Source organism: Talpa europaea (genome assembly GCF_964194135.1).
Source record: "Talpa europaea genome assembly, chromosome: 11".
NCBI classification, from domain to species: Eukaryota; Metazoa; Chordata; class Mammalia; order Eulipotyphla; family Talpidae; genus Talpa; species Talpa europaea.
The window spans coordinates 89,071,566-89,093,502 of record NC_140078.1 but is presented as its reverse complement, the minus strand read 5'-3'; the positions used below and the strand labels follow the sequence as shown (position 1 = coordinate 89,093,502).

The window sequence follows — 21,937 nt, the reverse complement described above, 5'->3', positions numbered from 1 at the left end:
AACTAATTACCATATTTATAGTCAAACACTGAAGTTGGCAAGAACAGCCAAAGATGTAATGAGAAGGGAAGCATCCTGGAATCCTAGTATTTAATATATTAAAGGTGTGGGAAAGGTGACCAAAATAAAAGCAGAGCCTGAGGATGTACATACATATGTGATCAATATTTCCAAAAACCTTTGGAATTGTGTAAATTAGATATAAACAAATTTTACATTTTGTCAAACACTTGAAATCTCTGGGTTGATTCCTGGAGCCAACTCAACTTGGAACATTTCCTTTGATCCTGCAGTGAGTATTTTTATTCAGAATGTTCTTTTGGTTTACTTGGCTCTATTAAAAGTAAAGCTCTTCAGAGAAGTTTCTTTTTAGCTATTCTGCCCATTTTTTGACTGGGTTATTTTCTTTGTTGTTGTTGAGTCTCATCAGCTCTTTGCAGATTTTTGTGATCAGTCCTTTATCATTAGTGTTGGGTGCAAAAATGTTCTCCCAGTTGGTGGGGTTTCTCTTTGTTTTTGTTATTGTCTCTTTTGCTGTGCAGAAGCTCTTTAATTTGATGTAGTCCCAGCTGTTTATCTTTGCCTTCACTATCACTGCTTTGGGTGATGTGTCTGTAAAGATGTCTTTGATATGCAAATCACGTAGTGTTTCACCTATATTTCCTTCTATGTATTTTATGGTTTCAGGTCTTATGTCTAGTTCTTTAATCCATTTTGAGTTGCAAATGGCCAACAGACATATGAAAAAATGTTCAACATCACTTGTAATCAGGGAAATGAAAATCAAAACTACCATGAGATACCATCTTACACCAGTGAGAATGGCACATATTAAAAAAACTAGCAACAACAAATGTTGGCGAGGTTGTGGAGAAAAAGGAACTCTCCTGCACTGCTGGTGGGAATGCAAACTGGTCCAACCACTATGGAGAGCTGTGTGGAGATTTCTGGACCTACTAAAGATAGAGCTTCCATATGATCCAGCAATTCCACTCCTAGGTATTTACCCAAAGGACACAGAAACATCAATTCCAAAGAACACCTGCACCCCTATGTTTATAGCAGCACTATTTACAATAGCTAAGCTTTGGAAACAGCCCAAATGCCCAAAAATAGATGACTGGATCAAGAAGATGTGGTACATATATACCATGGGATATTACTCAGCATTCAAAAAAGATAAACACATGCAATTTGCAACAACATGGATGGCGCTGGAAGGGGATCATGCTCAGCAAAATAAGCCAAAAAGAAAAAGAAAAATACCGATGGTCTCACTCATAGCAGGAATCTAGAAAACTTAAATAAGGGATCAGGAAAATGAATAACTATAAGAAAGTGAAAATCAAAATCAACAAAAAATTATGAACCAGAGACACTTTTTGGGGGGTAGGGGCCGGGAGGGGAGGGACTGGGGTCAGAATGGGGCATGTGCAGTTGTATGGGGGAATATAAAAATAAAATTTATTATTTTTAAAAAAATAAATAAATCAAGTGCTGATATATACATGAGTTTAAAAAATAAATAAATAAATAAAAGTAAAGCTCATGCTTGTCTCCCTGCCAGCTACCGTAAGAACCTTCTTAACCAATAAAAAAGCAGGCAGCACGATATCACAGATGAGCACAAAGTGGCTACATTCAGTTGTTTTTCTTTATTACATATGAAAATCTCTAAAACATGTTTTTTTAAGGATTTTTTTTATTTTTTACATCATTTTTCATTTTTGCATAATGTATACATTTTCATCTTGGTTATATTCCCCATACAATTCCCACACCCCTTATTTTGACCCTAATTCCTCCTCCTCAACCCCCCGATCCCCCGTGTGTCTCTGGTTTATAGTTGCTTGTTGATTTTGATTTTTACTTTATTATGACTGGATCAAGAAGATGTGGTACATGTACACAATGGAATATTACTCAGCAATCAAAAAAGATAAACTCATGCAATTTGCAGCAACATGGATGGAGCTGGAAGGAATCATGCTCAGTGAAATAAGCCAGAAAGAAAAAGAAAAATACATGATGGTCTTACTCATAGCAGGAATTTAGAAAACCTAAATAAGGGACCAGGTAAAACATGATTTAAAAAGAAAATTCCCAGTCTGCAGGCATCAGAAAATGATAACATTCTTTGTGATAACGTACACTTACTGGATCATGCTTTCAAAAAATTCTGAGAGCAACCATGGATTCTCCAGTGCTTTAGTTCTCTTCTGACAGATGCCCAACATATCTCATTGAAGCTAGAAATTGATTAGTGAAACACAAGGCTCTCAGTTTTTCCTCCTCATTTTGGACTTGGGATTTTTGAGAAGAGTGCTGTTAGCTTTGAATAGGATAAAATTCCTTTTTAGGGGGCAGGCCAGAGGTGCAGGGGCCGGGTGTGTGTGAGAGGATTCACCAGAGACAGAGCAGGGAGCAGAACAGGCAGATCTACTGAAATACACTGCTGGGGGGAGCAGCGGGTGAGACAGGAAAGGTCTGGTGCGCCATGTGGATTGCTCCCTGGCCAGGATCAAACTCAGGTTGTAGCAGTGATAGTGCTGAGACTTAACCCCTAGGCCAGTGTGGAGGCCCTACAATGGAAGTCAACTTAACATTGAAAGAAGTGGTCAATTGATTCGCAGCTCCTTGTATTTTGATATGGTTGCTTTCCTTTCGTAAGGACTGTGTTAGTGCCAACATCTTTATTTTTGCTGGAAATATGTTTTTTAAGCTTTTAAAATTTACAATTTAAAAGCTTAAAAAGAGATAATGATGAAGAAAATGCCTCAGCTAAGGGCCTATAAAATATTATCTCATTTATGTTCCAGCTCATGTTATTTTCATTCAGTTAAAATTGAATATATTTATCAGCTGTCCTACATAGTATATCTGTGTGGAAGAAATGGTTTTATGGTTCTGTTTAGCCTAATAACACAGCAATCTGGACTTTTTTTCTTTTTCTTTTTTGGTAGTGAAGGGAGGTTCCTACAAGTTATTACAAAAACTAGTTAGAATAATGGTATTTATATAGCAATTTGATATAGAGAAGTCCATTCAACCATCTTTAAATTTGTATTGAACTTCTTAACCTCATTTAGGGGTTCTGTGATAGATATGCCATAGAAGGCTCAATGATCCTTGCTCTACAGTTAAAATCTTCCTAATACTCAGAACCCAGCAGTTATTTTAAAATGAAGCAATTCTTTAAAATATACAGACCTTTCAACAGAAAATCAAGCATCAACTTGACATTTGAAATTTGCTGACCAGATCAACTTTTAAGGATGCGTAAATAAAATTGACCACTTTTAGGAAACAATCAAAGGGCAGTATCTGAATGCTGATATTCAGCAGCCCATCACTTCAGAACACTGTCCCTGTTCTACTATGAAACTTGATGAAGTCAGAGCACCATCTCAATCAAGTTCCGGTAGAACTGGGTTTATTAATAATAAACCCCAGCAAATGTAAACCTTCTCTTAGCTTGACAGCACAAGACTTTAAAATAAATGATATCTTTAATAAGTAAATCTGAATCAGATTCTAGAAGTCAGTTGACAAGCTCAGTCAACACATTTTCTGATTGACCTTGCTATCACCTGGAAGCTAACAAGAATCGATGTATCAACCTCTCTATCTACATAGTTCTACTGTAAGGCTTTTGAGCAAACCATAATGTAAGTATGACTTAGAATCACAGAGGTAGAGACCCGTCTGTTAGAAAATACAAATTAGCATCTGAGGTTGACACATTCAAGGACTGGTATCTGTTAGACCTTTACCACATAATATACAATAGGTGGTACATGTGGCACTTAAGCATTTTGCTGAAGACATTTGCATCTTAAAAAAGTTGAAAAGATTTTCCAATACATGGAGCACTTAAAATATCATAAGTAACCATGTCCTGATTAACTGGAATGAAAAATGAAATATAAAGGCCTTTGTTTTTGTAACATTTACTTCTTTCTTTTAACTCGCTGGTGTCTTGATTTACAAGTTACAGAGAGAATTGCTAGCTCCTGCCACATTTCACCAGGATAAGGGAAATTGGACAGAGCTGGAGGAATTTGAGGCGAGGTGTGCTGGTGGCTTTCTCCACAATACAGTGTTCAAATTACGTAAACAACTGCTTCAAAATCCCTTCCACTTTTACACATAGATGGAACTCTGAAATTCTTAAAAATAATAGAGCAATGCTTCTCAAGTCTCTCTTCTGAAGGCTCAGCATTCCCCCATCATCAGCAAATACTCATAAAATACAACAAAAACAAATTCCTAAAATATACATATATATGAAAATATGTTGTAATTCTTTATTAGCTTCAATAGGTATAAAATTTCTCTCTGAATTTGCTAAACAAGCTTGTAAATGTCACTCACTCTCAGTTTCTGCAGTTATCTCTTTGCAGACCTCTGAAGAATTATTGGACCAATATGGGTCTAGGAACCACACTTCGAGGGGTATTGAGTCATGAAACAAAATAGTCTTGCTGGCAAAAAATTCTCATTCCTTTAGTAATGAGATAATTCTTCTCATAAGACAGTCTAGTCTGAGAAGTTTATTTTCTCATCTGTACTAATCTGTGCAAATGGATTTTCCTACCCATTTGGCCACAGAGGAGAACCCAATAATTTTCAAATTAAAATGGTAAAGAAATCTTATTAGGGACATTGTAAAAAAAAGTTCATTAGGGTCCTGACACCAAAGACTTCCTAATGTCTGCTCGTTCAATAACAGCCTGATCACTCATGAAGAAATGAGGACTCAGAGTTTTACCAGAAGAATTAAATATAGAACTCAAACACTTTAGATTTTAAGTCTAAAAGTCTGTGGTTTTTTTTTTTTTTTTGGTTGTTTGTTTTGCTTTGTTTTGTTTTATGTGTATGGATCAGTCTTGAGCCTAAATTGTTATGGGGCAGGAATAATTTTTTCATTTATTTCTACTAAAAATTACGTTCTATCTCTTATCTTCACTAATGTTCTGAATACTCTTTTTCCTAATTCCAATCACACCCAGAATATTATTCAAGAAGCTACTAGCTTTCCTGGAGTTGTCTTCTGAAGAATTACAGGTTATTTCATTAATACCTATTATGATATACCAAAGTTCTGACAGCTGATTAAGGAAACCACAACTGTTTGCCGGTAAGAGATCCGCTGTTGCAGGTGAAAATGTCCTGGACAAGGATCTCTGCACCTAAATCAGACATGATTCAGTGAGCCACTATCTGTGTATTTGGGGCAAATTATCTTATCTCCTACTTATAGGTTTCCTCACATATAGCATTCACATAAATTTAGTAACATGCAAGGATCTTATAAAATTAGATTTAAAAATTAGTAGAACTGAAATTGCCTTCCTTAATACTTTTTGATACATAGTTAATGATCAGTAACTGTTTTTCATAAAAAGGTAATAGACTGTGTATTATCTTTTTCCTTAATTTCTAGGAACTTCAGAGGTGGATCTATTTCAGACAGCTCTTCTTAATTTGTAGGTGGTCTTCTCCCTATGTGTCTCTTCACATCACCTTCCCTCAATGCCTGAATGCCCAAAGTTTCCCCTTTTATGAGGCTAGTGAATTACGGCTACCTCATCATAACTAATCACTTCTTCAATGACCTTACTTCCAAATAAGGTCACATCCTCAGATATTGTGGGATAGTATTTAAAATATATTTTTTAACGATTTATTTATTTTTTATACGAGAACTGGGGTACAGGCCAGAGGCACGGGGTGAGTAAGAGGACTCATCAGAGACAGAACAAGGAACAGAACAGGCAGATGGACCGAAGGCACTGCTGAGGGGAGCAGTGGGCACAACAGGAGAGGTCTGCCCCAACATGTGGGAATCTCCCTGGCCAGCTGGGAATCAAACCCACACTACTGAGGCTGCGGACAGCTTCACAGCATGGCGCTCAACCCACTGCACCACTGGGAAGGCCCAATATTTAACATATTCATCAGTGGGAGAGGATGAAATTCAACATACAGTTATGACTCAATGATTACCAACCTCACCAGAAGTAGAAGTCACAAGTTTCGGGGTCTGAGTTCTGCTATGTACTATTGGGTTGTTGGAAAAGTCACAACATATTTTTTCTATGTTTTCAATGAAAAAAACATCATGACTTTTCCAACAACCCAATAGCAATGAAACTGGCAATTTCTCAGTTATTCTAATACATTCATTTTGCTCCTAAAGTTTCTATATCTGAGTGTGTAGCAGGGATTGCTAAATGAACTGCTGCATCACAAAGTAAGCTATGAGCTAAGACAACCTTTCATTCAGACCTCCTTATATTTTACCCAGAATCACAGGACTAGTCAGACAAGGCAATAGGTCAAATGTATGCTTAGATGGATCAATAAAGGAAAATAAATATATAATGTACATTTTGCTTTGATCTTTAGTAAGGGGAACATACTCAGACACCAAAATATCTCTGGAAGGAAAGATACAAAAGCAATTTCCTGTAGTGATTGTCACTTAAGAGAGGAGAGCGAAATGACAGGCAAGACCAGGAAGGGAAACATTGAACTGAATCTAATTGAATCACAGGAAAATGTGTTACCTCTTTAAAGAGTAAGCCAGTATTAAAACAGAAAAATATTTGCATCTTGTACATTTGTTTAACCTTCTACTTTCAAGCCCAGATATTCCACATTCAAGTCATTTTGTGGTTGGGGACCTTATACAAAGGCTGACTTTCACACTTCTATAACTTCTTTTCACGGGAAGCTGCAAGGCTCAGCAAACATGCTTTTATATTTGTTTCAGTGTGAAAACATATAATGAAAGAAGACTTCACACACAGATGTTTCTTTAGAGGCTTTTGCTCTGCAAATATGACACACTAGAGGTACAACAAGGACTGGGAACTCAGCAATCAATGCCCTATTTCAATGATGTTTTTCTACCTGAAAAATTTCCACCTCCTCTTCAAGTTGTGACTGAGAAGCAGGCTTATATTCCCACCCATAACTTCATCCTGGCTGCCTACTGTTTACATCACAGCAGCAGTTGTAAAAACTGAGTAAGAACAGTTATTAATGTTTAAACTGAATTTAATGTGCCTTTGAACTAACAAATGCAAGTGTGTCTGATCATTCATTGTGCAACAGCTGAATAATATAGGTGAGGAAACCTATAGGTGGGAGATAAAATAATTTGCCCTAAACTCATAGATAGTGACTCACTGAATCATGTCTGATTTAGATGCAGAGATCCAAGCCCAGGACAATTTCACCTGCAAGAGCTGATCTCTTGCTTGTGAACAGTTGTAGTTTCTGTAACCTCAATCACTGGCTATGCGATGGGGAACCGCTCAATAGCAGGAATAGGTAACAAAATTAAAGCCACATAGGTGAACACTGTCAAGAATATCTTTTTGAAAGAAAAGAAGACAGTGTACTGATAAATATGGTAGGATTTCCAGTTGAAAATGGAGAAAATGAAGATCCTGGAGGGCATTTATCTGAGAATAACAAAAAGATGAATTTGAAATTTCCTATTTTGGGCTCTGTATGTTTACCATTCACCTATCATTTTATAAGTGATATTTAAACTACAGCTGTAGAATATACATTTATGTTAAACACAGTTAATGCTGCACTTTTAGAATCATAAAAGTACTTTGCCAGTATTTTTAGATATTCTGGACTTGGATGAAATAAGTTGATAAATATTATAAAGGAATGATTTTAAAATTTTTCTATAGGACTTTCTGGAGATATTTACATTCCTTATTTATTTATTTAAAGATTTATTTTATTTATACAAGAGCTGGGGCACAAGCCAGATGCGTGCAAGGGTGAGAGGATTCACCAGAGACATAGCGGGAAACAAAACAGGCAGACTGACGAAATACACTGCTGAGGGGAGCAGTGGGCAAGACAGGAGAGGTCTGCTCGCCATGTGGGTTGCTCTGAGGCCGGTGGGGATCGAACTGGCACTGCAGAGGCTGCAGACACCTTCACAGCGCTGTGCTCAACCGCCTGCACCACCAGGGAGGCCCTACATCACTTATTTAGAAAAGGTAAGTAAACTAATCAGCTAACATAAACTTATGGATGCCAATTCATAAGTTGAATAAATTCATAGGTTGAATTAATGCATATTTGCTTAAATTATTAATAACTTTGGTTAGATGGAAATAATTTAATATACAAAAACATGAGTATTCAATTTTTTTGTTACTGAGTCATTCCATCCATTACATTCTAATGGAATGTTGTAATGCTTATTTCTCTTTTATTATCTTTCATGCATTTTTCTTCTCTATTTATCTATCTTTGGGTCTGCTAGCCTAAGCAGCTGGTTAGGTCACCAATGCAGAATGCAATGGAGAATGTAGTTCTGCACTCATATACAAGGTCAGAACTGCCTGGTCATTCAGTTATAGGAGCCCAACCTTACAAGGTACCTTTCAAATCAATCAAGAGCAGAAAGCCTGATCACCCTGGGAAGGAGTATGTATCACGAGGTATGACCAGGAATGCCCAGGGGCTATCGACAGATGCATAAATGTATTCCCAACTTCACATCATGAGATATGACTGGGAATGCCCAGCCCAGGGGGTGTTTACTAATATATAACAAGAGACCCCAGAAGCTGATCAGTGGAAAGCCTTGTTGATAAGATTGGAACCATGGCCGGGGGCCTGGTGTATGGTTTGGATTACAACACTTGATCATCAAGCAGATAAGAATTATCTGGTCAGCACATTCATGTCCCCCTGAAGCCCTAGATGACATAAGCACATTTTCAGTTTTACTCATCTTTTTCTCCTTGTCCTTCTACCCCATGTAGAACTGATGCTGTATGATTAGCCTATCAGCAAAAAGGCCAGGATCTTGCTTGTTGAGCAGCATCCTGTATTGTGTAGCTTGCTCCACAATTCCCGTTTATCATTGTGGTGTTGCTGATGCAACATCTATCTATCCACCCATCCATCCCCAGCATTCTTCAGTCATTCATTTAAGAAATGTATGTTGAGTCTTTGCTGTATTTCAAGTTCTATTCTGTTTCCTTAATGAAAAAGATAAATATGGACTTGACCTCTGTCCCAAATTAAACCTTTAGTGTATAACTTCCTTTGGCCACTTCTAAGTAACTTCTCTATCCCTTGAACTAATTTTCCAAAGACTTAATTTAAGTACTTAATTAAAGAGATTTTTATAAATTGATTTAACTATTCCACCTTGTTCACTCAACAAATGAAGCAAGTTATATAAAAAGGGTTCCTGCTTGCACAGAACTTACCATCAATGTAATTTTTTAGCATCTAGATATTTTACCAGTAGCTGACAGAAAATCATTTCAAGGGGTGACTAATCACCTCTGTCAACACTATCTCTCTCTCTCTCTCTCTCTCTCTATATATATATATATATATATATATATATATATATGAATGAAACATTCTTCTTCCTATCCTTCTCTTCTTCCTCTCCCTCTCCTTCTTCATCTAAATATTGCTGTATTTGTATTTATAGTGTCAGAAATGTAATCAGTGCTCAATAAACGCCCAGTAAGTTATGAATGACCTTTTCTCCTTTCTCACACTCTCCACTGCATTTGTTGGTGCTACTTATATAACAGATACTCTTAATGGAGTTATTTTGAGGAGGCACATTTTTCAATATGTGGAATTATTCAGTGGCATTCAAAAGTTTCTAGCATAGAGAAATCACCAAATGAACAAATGAAAGAAAGATGCATTTTCCTCACCAATAATTTTGAGATGTGGCACATCTTAAAAATTTTATAGAAAAATCGTGACCATTAACAAGTCAGGAGGCTCATGATAATGTCAGATCTGACACAAAGCAGCATTCAATAAAAGACAGATATAAACAAAGTCCTGAATATTATCATCCTACAAGTGAGATTTCTAGTATTTCTGAGACATAAGCCAGCCATAAAAGGATCATTCTTGAGGTATCAATATGCCAATTTTCCTTAACATCCCACAACTCAAAAAAACAGAATAGGTTCCACAATGGTGGAGACTTAGTTTTACTGCCTCACTTCAAAAATACTAAGTCAGAATCTACATTTTAACATTTCCTCAGTGATTCATATGTACCCTAAAATAGGAGCAACACTGCTATAACTCATATGAATTCCACTTTCCTATCCCTCAACTGTACAAACTTCTAAACTTGCTAAGCAGAACTGTATCTAATCCCACACTCAACTTTCTAGATTAGTTGGTGTTTTGAGAAATTGGAAGAAATAAACCTGAGTGAGGTGCCTCCTCTGGGTCTTTTTCTCCCTCCTTGCTTCCCAGGCTACCCCCTTTGCTCCCTCTCGCATAAGGTGAAAACATGTTATGTCCAGGAGCAGCACAGTGTCAGGATTTCTATGTCAATTTCTTTTTTAATATTGAAGAACTATTAGCCAAAGAAAACTGAAAGCAGAATAGGCATTCTTTATTTTTCACCCTCTTGCCTCTTAGCCCTCGGTGTGTTTCCTTAGTCTTCTTGCTTATCTCCTAAGTACTCAGTATTTACTGAGCATCTGGCATGTCCAGGTCAGTTTGCACATGTAATCTTTATGCCAACAGGAAACACAGCATTGAAAGGAGACATGGAAGCTGGCTCAGTCGCTGCCCATAAGCACATTTGCCAAAAATTATACATTTTAATGTTTCATAATTACAGATCCAAATACGAAGAAAATATGTTAGAGGAATAAAAAATGAAAGGGAAACTTGTGAGGCCCAGGAATAACATTCTTAAGAATTATGATTTTTTTAATGATTAGCTACCATTCTAAACAACATCTGAAAGTCTTACCTCAACTAATTCCATTTTAATCACTAGCATTTGAAATCTCAGCTATCTCACTGATAACAAAACCAACAGTGGCGTAGTCATTCTCATTTTACAGAGTAGGACACTAAATCTCCAATGGATTTAGCCTCTTGCCTATGATTGCAGATGTGTTCAGACTCTTCTGCTTTCACATAGACTTTTCTATTTTACCATCACATCAAGTCTTCATCTGACAACTCACATCACTGTCCCTCTTCTATACCTTCCATCACAACGACTGGAAGTCAAAGGTTTAAATTCCTCTGGATTTCTGCCAGCAGTGTTAAAGCTTACAGTCCATTAGAGAGGCACAATTCATAGGATTTGGATGAAAGTAATTAGGATTACTGGGTGTTTTGTATTTCTGCAACTTCATGACTCCATGAAAGTCAGCAGAGAAATCAAGAGCTAGCAACAGCCTTCTGTGACCTTTATTTGTCCAGAACCTCCAAAGGTTTTGGTAAGCCCCTAAATCCTTCTATTAAGTCTCTTCCTGCTGCATGCAGGAATAGTTTCTATTTTTTTTCAACCAAAGTATCACTTACACAACCATACAGTTTTCCATCCCTGATCCGTGTGGTTATTCTATCCTATACATTTTTCTCTAAAGCACCCATATTTACTTTCTTTAACTTTTCTTTTATAAGCTGATGATTCCATACTCAGATCCTCAGAGGAGGAAGCTAATGGGCAGACAACCTCTGATTGTACCAAACTTTGTCTCAGAAGGGTCAGATGGGGGCAGGTTGTTGGGTCGCAGAGTGGCTCATCATTTTCTTGGCAAATAAGTAATGATAAATTACTTAGTACCAGATGAAAAATCAGGACACACTTATGCACTAATAACCTTGCAAAGTGTGTTTCCCAAAGTTGAGAGCAGAAGGTCTGCAGGACCATGCTAACTAGGTTTTAAGCAACTCATAAATTCTCATGGATGAAAACGTGACGACCGGAGGTCTCCCTCCCAAAGTGGGATGGGAAACCTGTTAGATTCCAGAACCTAAGCATATACTGAAATAATTAAATTGTATTTCCCAACAGCCTATTGCAGTGGACTTTTGAACAAGAAATAAAATCAACTAACAACAACAAAACATTGTGTTTCTAACATCCTGAATTTGTGAAATGAGATTCACATCTGATACAAAAATCAAGAACAGGTTGCTACATAGAGAGCTGCTCTATGCCTAATTCTGAGTCCAAAGCAACTGATTTGGGGTTTTGCAACCATTTTCCTTATTTAGAAAGAAGGAGTGGCTTGATGCTTGGCTGGCTGCAACCTGACTACCACTGGAAGAAAATAACCACTAGGTGTAAAGACCAACAGAGAGCCTATGAGTTCAAATATAATCAATTCAACACAAATCAAAATCCATCACAGAGGAAAAAGAACCAAGACAAACTTTTGCAACAGCCAATGAACTTCATATTCAAAATTAGAGTTTGTAGACATTTACGGACATGATATCCATTACTCCAAGAGTGCTTGCTGTATGTTCAGTCCTTTTCTAAATAACTTAACTTAAATAATCACAATTCATACCTGTGATGTAGATAAGTTACTAATCCTATTTTACAGATGAAAATATTGAAATACATGGGGCTTATGTGACTTTTAAGATCACACCATTAGTAAGAAGCAGCTCTGAGGTATGAAGCTAATCAGACGAGCTATAGTCTAGTTTGACCACCACATGAAAGCTCAAATGATTTGATGGCATAAAACCAAAGAAGAGATAGATTATCAGGTACACTCACTTTATTTTAAAGAGGAAGAAATAGTAGCAAAGAAAGTAAAGCGATTTGTCAGTGTCCTATAACTCACAGCGTCACTCATCTTTGTTTTACAACAAACAGTACTCATTGTCAATCAAATTAATCATTTTGCTTTTAATGTTTCCCAAAGGACAAATCAAAAGTTTTAAGTCCAGTCTTTTACAACCTTCCAGGAATTTTACCTCCCCTATTCTCAAGTTGATGAGAGACCTGAGTGACAGCATGCCAAGTGGTCTCTGAGGCCAGGTAAATACGCACCTTGATGGATCATCTCCGGGTGTTTGGAAAGCAAGATGGTGCCAAGAAGCCACTTAGCTGAAGAGCAGACAAGGAGCTCGGAGGAAGAGAGCCCAGGGGACCTTATTGTGGTCATTTAAGAATCGGGGAATTTGACGCTGAGCAATTTTTTTTTCTCTGCTGCTATTGAAACAACCTAGAATTAGAAACCTCTGCTGTGGAAATGTGATCTTTATGCTACTCTATTTATGCTTCATCAATTTCAAAATAAGATTCCTTTGAAAAATCCCTCAGCCTCCAAAAGCAAAGCAATCCTTGTGCTTCTCCATTGCCCCTAAGGTAGGGCTAACACAGAACAATATGATCTCAGTGGTATGTCCAAAGTCTTGGGACAAAATTTATTTTTTTTTTGTGGGACCCTCACCAGCAGCTGGGGAACGAACTGGTGCTGCAGAGGCTGTGGGCAGCCTCATAGCCCAGCGCTCAACCACTGCGCCACCATGGGAGGCCCTTGGGACAAAGTATTTTTAAAGAAAATAAGACCCACTTCTGCTTCATAAGGGTGGATGATTCTAACTGTGGTGTATTTTTGCTTAAATCCATCATGGGGGCAAGATGTTGCAATAAGACATCTTTATTATTTAGATCATGGGGCAGGCACTGGCCTTCAATTAAAATCCTCTTTGCTTTGATTGTGTTGACATGTCCTGTCATTGATAAGCTCAGACCTGCATTTTAACAGCTGAAAGCTGAACCAGATGATATCAGGAAAAAATGTACCTTCATGGGTTTCTGACCTTTTCAACCCCATCCTAAGCATACTTCCCCTGGTTATACAAAACAAGCCAAGGATAAGCAGAGTCTGCCAATGAGTAATGATCCCCTGAAGAGTGAAAATGGAGACAAGTAATTGAACTTGAGTTGAGAAGACTGTTGACAAAGTCCCAAAAGCCAAAGTCATTTACAAGACAACTTGAGCAACTGTGACTGAGCAGGCAAAAGAACAGGGGAAGAAAATTCTTGCTACCAGAACCCAGAGCTGTTTTAAGTTACAGAGGAAAAAAGTGTTCTATACATGGAATGTGCCACTTTTGTGATTACCAGTGTCCATTTTATTAAATCAGAAAAGAGGTAACAGATTGGAAAATTCATGTCTAGGGCCCAGATCGAAGAAATACACATTTAAGTTTTAGACATCTACTTGAATTCTAATGTTCTCTTTAACAGATTCATTAAATTTCCATTTGGATGTATTCCAACAAAATAACAAAATGACGCGTGTTACCCAGAAAGACACAAAAGGAGAGACATGAACGCAATCAGCCTCATCAAATTCAATCTCTTTTTCATTCTTCCTTGAAGGTTCTCAGGGCCTCACATACCCCGCAGACAACTAACTTGGCTGTGCCTTTTAGACAAGCCATGAATAAACAACTCAGCAAAATAGAGTGGGTGACCAACCCACCCCTGGCCTGTAAGGTTTCTAGCATCTGCTCCCCTGGCCTATGCAAATAAGGTAGTGGACTTACCGCGTTAAAATTGGGGAAGAGGTTGACCGCTGCTGCAGTGTCAAGAGGAAAGGGAAGAAAGGGCTTGATATCCAGCGATGGTTGCAAAGGAGGAGCTGGTGGCCGGACCAGGGCTGGGAGAGCAGGGCTCTGGCATGTACCACCTGCAGAGAGGAGAGCAATAGGGAGCCATCAGGGACACGGTGCATGTAAACCACCACCAAGGTCTCTTCTGAGACCCAAAGGCCACCTTCGTGGGTCACTGCAAAAAGACAAGACACGGGGTATATCGACCTCAAGTGGGAACTGACCAAAGAGCAACCTGTTATTAGGTAGCAGGAACTAGCTACACCGTTCCCTTCTCCTCGTCAGTCAACATTCAAGCATGCTGCACTCCCAAGCTATCCTTGTTCTGTCTGGAGGTCTGGACTGGGTCAGCCACACACCTATAACCAAAATCTTTTGACTCAACAGGAATCCCCCTCCCCACCCCAGTACCTCCACCCTTCTTTGAAAACTAACTTCTGCTCAGAATATGTATCCAGTCTATGATTACTTCACAGGACTGCTCTTTTCCTCCATATCCCAAACTTTGGCAGACATGATGACATGAACCTGGCATGCAAAAGAAACTTAACCACAGACACAGACAGCCAACACAGGCAGCCACCTCCTCACTGGCCGGCAACTGGAGGATTAAGGCATGAACCCCACAGAAAGTGGAGCGGTCCCTGACCTGTGTGGTACCCCTGTGGCGCTGAGGTTTCAAGGACTACCTGCCTCTTCTCAGCCATGAGTAAGTGGATTTTAGAAAGGCACTGATGAGCAGGCAGTGGAACAGGAAGCCAACAAAGACACCCCAATGCATACCAGCAGGTAACTGCTATTTGCCATGGAGCCCAGGCCTTTGCCACAATTCTAAGACTCCACTGCACGCAAAGGCTGGAAGGACAGACACCCACCTCATCACTCCTTCTCCCACATTTTGGTAACATTCCAAAACATCTATTTGCTGTTAATTAAAGGCAGTTTGAATCCTAGGAAACTGTTAAAATATGCCAGCATTCTTCTAATCTGAGAAGCAAGCAACAGACTGTAAAAAAAAAAAACCTGTTGGTGAGAATCCAAGATGCATTAGAAAAACAAAATGTAGTGGGATTTGTTTTTTCCTTCTTCACAGAAAAGAATTCTAAGAGACAGGTCATGTTTGTGCCACTTACTTGCCTGCTGTCTTGTTTTTAAAACAAAACAGAGCAAGACCCCATATGAATCACCTTCCAGATCTCTCCATCAACAGTCTGGCCAACTGGACACAGACCACCGTGCCTTCTATCACAGAATGTACACAAAGTGAACAATCTAAAAATGATTCCCCAAGAGTAAATCCACAGGATTTACTGGGCCACAGGATTTTCTAACAATGTGGTTGACTGAATACCTATAACCAAAGCCAACAGCATGGGATTTAATTAACCATACACAGGGCCATTAGCTCTCCTGCTTCCAGGTATAAAATCAGCTGGAGTCAAATTAACAAAAACGGTATTTTTTCCATTCTCTTTACTTCACTCTTGAAATGTTCCTCAACAACAGCAAAGCCAACTACAGCAAGTTTGAATCCACAAAACAATTAAAATAAAAGTTAGCACAAAGTTAGGAAATAGAGGACAGATGTTAAGATAAAGATAAAAGCAAAAGTTGTCAACTCCACATTCAGCAAAGCAAAAGAGACTCACTGTCTACCTGGAAGTGTATTGAGTGTGTATGGGTAAACTTCCTTAGACAGTGCATCCATAAATCTGGGTGACAGATCTGATAATGAGTTTAGTACTGCTAAAAACTTCTCTTTAGATGAAAATTTTAAAAATCCAAATTTTTAAGAAAACTAAGTAAGATATATTTTGTCTGCAGTCAGTGTTGTGGTTTCACATGTCCACAATTAATAATGAGCTTTAATAAATGACTAAAAATTATTTTTATCTGTGGCATATGTCATACTCTGGGAAAGATATTCTGTCTAGTCCTTACCTTGATTCAAAAATCTCAGAAATTAGGTGAAGGCTACTATATATCAAGGAGAGTAAGAAATAAGTTGGTAAACTCTTTAACTGTTTACATTGATTCCATAGAAACAGTCATACAAAAAAATTACAAGAATGGAATTTAGCAGGACCAGGTTATGTAATTACTTTATTTATAAGTCTCCCTCTTGTTCTCGGTATCCAAAAAGGTTAAGGGAAAAGTTCAAGCTCATTTTTTTTTTTTTTTTTTTTTTTTGTCAAGCTCAATGAGAGGCACAAAGAATAGATCTAAATCGATCAGATTGCTAAGTAAATTCCCACCTCCTAGCTCCAAGACATGTATTTTATTGACACACATACAGTTCAAGGTCCTTTCTCCATATTACAATTAGAATTTCCTTCCTCACAGATTTGAAAAAAATAAGAGTCAAAAAATTTCGGGAAGCTAGGGAAAATATTTTGAATTCATCTCTCCTATTTGAATAGAGAAACCTCAAAAATCGCCAGAAAGTAGAGGACACATGTTAAGTGTTCTCTGGCCACTTGCTATGAAAATACAGTAGCAGGAACCCTGTGGTGTGTTTCCTACAGCCCTGTTTAGGTTCAAGCTACTCATTCCCTCAGCTTCTGGGGTACAACCCAATATATCTTCACAATTGCCACAACACCCTCCCTTGCCCTGCAAGTTAAACTCTCTCAGGAACTAAGGGGTTGATAGCCTGAGGCAACAACTGCTATTTGCAAAAGCTTAATGGCTCCTGCTCTTGTCTCCAGGCAAGATAAATTCAAGTTCCATTTCAGTTCTAAAGGTCCTCAGGATCTAGTAAAGACTGAGGTCTCACTGTGACTACGCAGAGCATAGCTTAATTCCTCCCTCTGCCCACTACACAACTTTTGCTCCTCACAGAAGATACCCTCAGTAAAGTCTGAGTCGCTTCCAGAAAAATGACCTATGACACCAGGGTATAACAACCTGTGAATCTAAGTGAAAAGCTGAATGGTTGTATTCCAAAATAGACACCTACAACCAGATTTTTGTTGGTGATGACAAAAATGAGTTTACAGACATCTAATTATAATTCTGTAACTTTTATAATGTTATAAGCCAATGTTACCTCAAAGTTTTATAAATCCTAAAAAATAGGCACTTGCCTCCAAATCTATAGCACTGATATAGAGGCACAAAACTAGTTTCTCTCTTAAATTTTTCTGTGACTAGCATTTTGGCTTTTAAAATTTTTACTTGTATGAACCTCTAGAAAATAATGATTTTATTCTTTCATGTTTTAATAGAAACTATTGTATTTAGAACATGAATATATACTTATTATGATTTTTCTTGGTATAAAATTATCTTGACAATAATAAACACCAAATAAACAATGAATTTATAGGCATGTCTATATGTTAAAAAAAGTTGGTTCATTCACCAAGTGTGTCATTTCATTGTTTAGAATGTCATGCCTCTGGAAATACTGCTATTCTTAATTTAAGGAAATCATTTTGAATGTCCCATGTGTGGTAACTCAAAAAGATCCCCTTTGCATGTGAAATTCTGCTTATACACAGTACAATAGATTTCACAGGCCATGCAATTTTAACTTACACAGTTTTAACAAGTCCAATTTTAATAAATTATTCTGGCTTCACAGAAGTTAAATCTCTCTGCCAAATTTCTTGTATGTCATTAAAGTCAATAAATTAAACAACATTGAATATAGAGCAGTTATTAGATACTGAGTGAGGTATCTAATAATGAAAGTACAAAAGGTAAAAATATAAAGCAATCATGAACACTTAGAAAACTTCTGCTTTTTTTTGATGATTGCATCTATTGGTGTGTACTTAGAAGTTAAAATTGAACTACAGAGCAAACAGATTAAATGTTCCTTTGGTCTATTCATGAAACACTTGTGTATTCACAAAAGCATAAATCTGAATTTGGAGTAACCTACTTACTTGTTAAGAGACTATGCGCTAATAGATTTATAAAATTTAGTTATATTGAAGCACTCTCACTCATTCTATAGGACAATTTCACTAACAATAGCTTTTCATTAAGTTCAGTGTTTTGTGTCAAATCAAATTTTGCCTTTATGTTCCAAATCTATCATATCTTATCTACTTCAATTAGTAGTATCAGTAGGTTACTCTTAACTTGCCAAGTCAAAAAAATAAATGTTTGTCATATTCCCTTGTGTGGTTGCCTTTCAAATACTCAAGGTTATTGGTTTGGGATTACAATGGACAGTTTGTTGTATGGACTATTTGAGAAAGTAAGATACATTTACTTCAAACATTTCCATATTTGAAAATTGTCTTAAAATGTAAATTTGGAAATCTTTGCTTTAATAATTTACACAGATAAATAAGGATTCAAAGCAGTGGTTGCCAGTTGAAGCTCATTAAATTAGTGATAATGTATATAAAGTGCCTAGCACAGTGCCCGGCAAATCAGTGCTCACTAAGTGAGACATATTTTTTTAATGAACATAATACTTTACAAAGATGCTGTTCAGGTCCATCCAAACAAATATAAGCTCTCTGAGAATTGTCTATCAAGATAATGATAAAAGCAACTTTGTAATTCTTTGTGAGCATCTTAACTGTAAGAGGTTACTTTGTAAAATCAATATTTTGAAATATTCCTTGAGTGTCGGATAATGTACTTTCTGTAATACAGCACTTTTAACCTTGAACTTCTGTACTTGATCCATTTAGGGTTCATCAAACACTCACAGACATCCCTTGTGACAGCTTAACCTACTACTTAAGCTTTCATTTTCCCCAAATGACAAAACTGAAGTTCAAAATGATGAGGAGTCATTGCTGTTAAATATTCATGACACAGTATGCTTTACAACTGTGAATTATGAACGATATATGCATACATTCTATAGATTTACAGAAAAAAAAACAGAAATGTCTGATTTCATGATGGAAGAAATAAATTCCAGAGTATCTTTTTCCTTTACTATCAATTTAATGACATATATACATACACACACACATATTCTAGTGGTAAGCCAATGGCTAAACTGTTCAGAATATTCATACATAACAAAAAATAATCTAGGTAATTTTACCCAATATCAAGTCCTAAGTCATTACTAGCAAAACAACTAATTTGACACATAGGAAACACTACTTATATCCAATTACAATTATTTCAGTTAGAATCTGCGATGTCTAGTAGCGGAGGGAGAAGCACACCAGGATTCTGGGGTCTATGTGATAGTGGGTATGAAAAATTTAAATCTGATACTACTAATTGGAAGTTGATAAAATATGATAGATATGGAACATAAAGGCAAAATTTGATTTGACACAAAACACTGGACTTAATGAAAAGCTATAATTAGTGAAATTGTCCTATAGAGTGAGTGAGCGTGAGTGTTTAAATATAGCTAAATTTTATAAATCTATTGAATATTTGGTCTACCATTCCCTTCATTACTTTAAAATGCACAATAATTCTGCCTGGTATCTTAGGTCCATCATGTAACATCTACTTGCCAACTCAAAAAAATAAATGTTTGTTGTATTCCCTTGTGTGTTTGCCTTTCAAATACTCAAGGTTATTGGTTAGGGATTACAATGGACAGTTTGTTGCTGAGATTATTTTTTAATGTGTTCCCTTAACCTCAGTGATATAATTTCAACTCTAGTTACCATCGTCTTAAAAAATATTGTTCCCGTAGAAGGAATTATGCTCAGTGAAATAAGCCAGAAGGAAAAAGAAAAATATCAGATGGTTTCACTTATAGCAGGAATATAGGGGGGCCAAAGAAGACATCAGCATAAAAAAATAACAGTACAAAACACAACAAAGCAAAAATGGACAATTATAACTCAGAGATATACTGCAGGGGAGAAGGAGGAAGAGGGATCGGAGGGAGGGAGAGAACAGGGGACTGAGGTGATGGTGCAAGGGTGCACTGGTGAAGGAAACTCTATGGGGACTACACCTGAGGGGGTGGGGTAAGAAAATATTGTTTAAAAAAGAACAATCATGTAAAAAAATATAAAGAAATAAAAATTCACACACAAGTGAAAATGGAAAAAAAAATATTGTTTCCAACTGAACAATAAAACTAGAAGCTTATTGAGAAGGAATACAACTATAGTGTGACTTGGTCCCTGTATTTCTTTTATTGTTTTAATTTCCCCCATTTTGGATTGCTTGGTTTTAGAATATTTATCCAGTACCTTCCACCTAAGGACAAAGGTCCTCCTTGGCCTAAAGTGACTTGCCCTTGGCTGGCCAATTTAAATGTTAAAGCAAAGTCTGATCCTCAAGGGTAGTTGGCAGTACTAAGCCACACAGGATGGTGACTGCTGTCTCACACATCCTGCCTTGGACCACAGAGAGGATGAAGTGAGAATGGAATATGAGTCAGGGCAACTGGACAACTATTCTGGAAACATTGATTCAGAAACATTTGCTCAAGTCAACTGTCAGTGACTGGATGTTTATCCATGAAAGAAAACACATGTGAGTGATCCATGTTTTTCCTTATCCAAATTCATTATTGATTCTTTTAAATTGTACTATTTAAATATTCTAGTAATTCACCCAATATTCATTATGGAAGTGTGTAAAGAAAGGACTAATTAATAGTTTTCTGTCACTGTTGTTGAATACTATGACCAAAGCAGAAAAACTGCTATTATCTAGTTGTCAGTTTCCTGAGTTCCGTCTTCACTAGAAGAAAAGTAGAATCTATCACTTAATCACTTTCATGACAATTTCTTGTGCTTGAGAAATGCTAGAGAAGATAGTATTAGGAGTGCCACAGTAAGCAGTTTTAGACACTTAACCCTAAATATCCCTTTGTTCTTCAGCTGGTCTATAAAATAGTGCAGAAATCGGGGCAAGTACCTCCTCACAGAAATTCAAAAAACTTTTCCTGGAAAATTCCTTTCAAGGCAGCACCAGTAAATGTAAAATAGTAAACTTTTCTTCAAGAAGAATCTCCATAAAAATCAACTAAAACTCATGAAAAAGTGTGTTTTAATGATGAGCTGTCAGATAAGGTGGACATGTGTGGCTTTTTTAAATTAAGCAAAATAAATTAAGTTTCTCAGTTACAATAGCCACATTTTAAACTCTAGTTACACATGATGCTAAAGGTTACTGTGTTGTATATTGCAGTTAAAAAAATGTCTATGTTTCTGAAAGAGAGCAGGATAGAGTATCATAGCTATTAGTTCTTATATTTGAGGATGTTGAACACATCATTACATTCTCTCTTTGCTTGCCAAGTTTCTATTGAGAAGTGTGATGTAGCCTGATGGGAGTAACTCAAAAAGGTACCTGCTCTTCCTCCCAGTCACCTTCAATATTCTTTTTCTGCTTTGAACTCTTACTAGTTTCACAACTATGTGTCTTGGTATAGGTCTCATTGTACTTTACCAGATATTCTTTTGGTCTTATGAACTCATATATTTCATTCCTCCCCAACATGTGGGAAGTTTCCCTGTATTATTTCCTTGAAAAGTCTTCTGTTCCTACACTGGAGCAAAGAAAATTTCTTTAGTAAATGGTGCTGGGAAAACTGGGTCGCTACATGCAA

The 21,937-nt window shown here is 37.1% G+C and overlaps 1 protein-coding gene across 2 annotated transcripts in view; it reads right to left on the bottom strand.

Moving 5' to 3' along the window:
* Positions 1-21,937, bottom strand: part of ZNF385D (zinc finger protein 385D) — a gene marked incomplete at its 5' end in the record, with an annotated part of 694,301 nt that overhangs the window by 193,269 nt on the left and 479,095 nt on the right. For both annotated transcript variants that reach the window (XM_084247521.1, XM_084247522.1), the window contains one exon: positions 14,362-14,504. In XM_084247521.1, the coding sequence (XP_084103647.1) occupies positions 14,362-14,504 (143 nt within the window). The remainder of the gene's footprint in view (positions 1-14,361; positions 14,505-21,937) is intronic.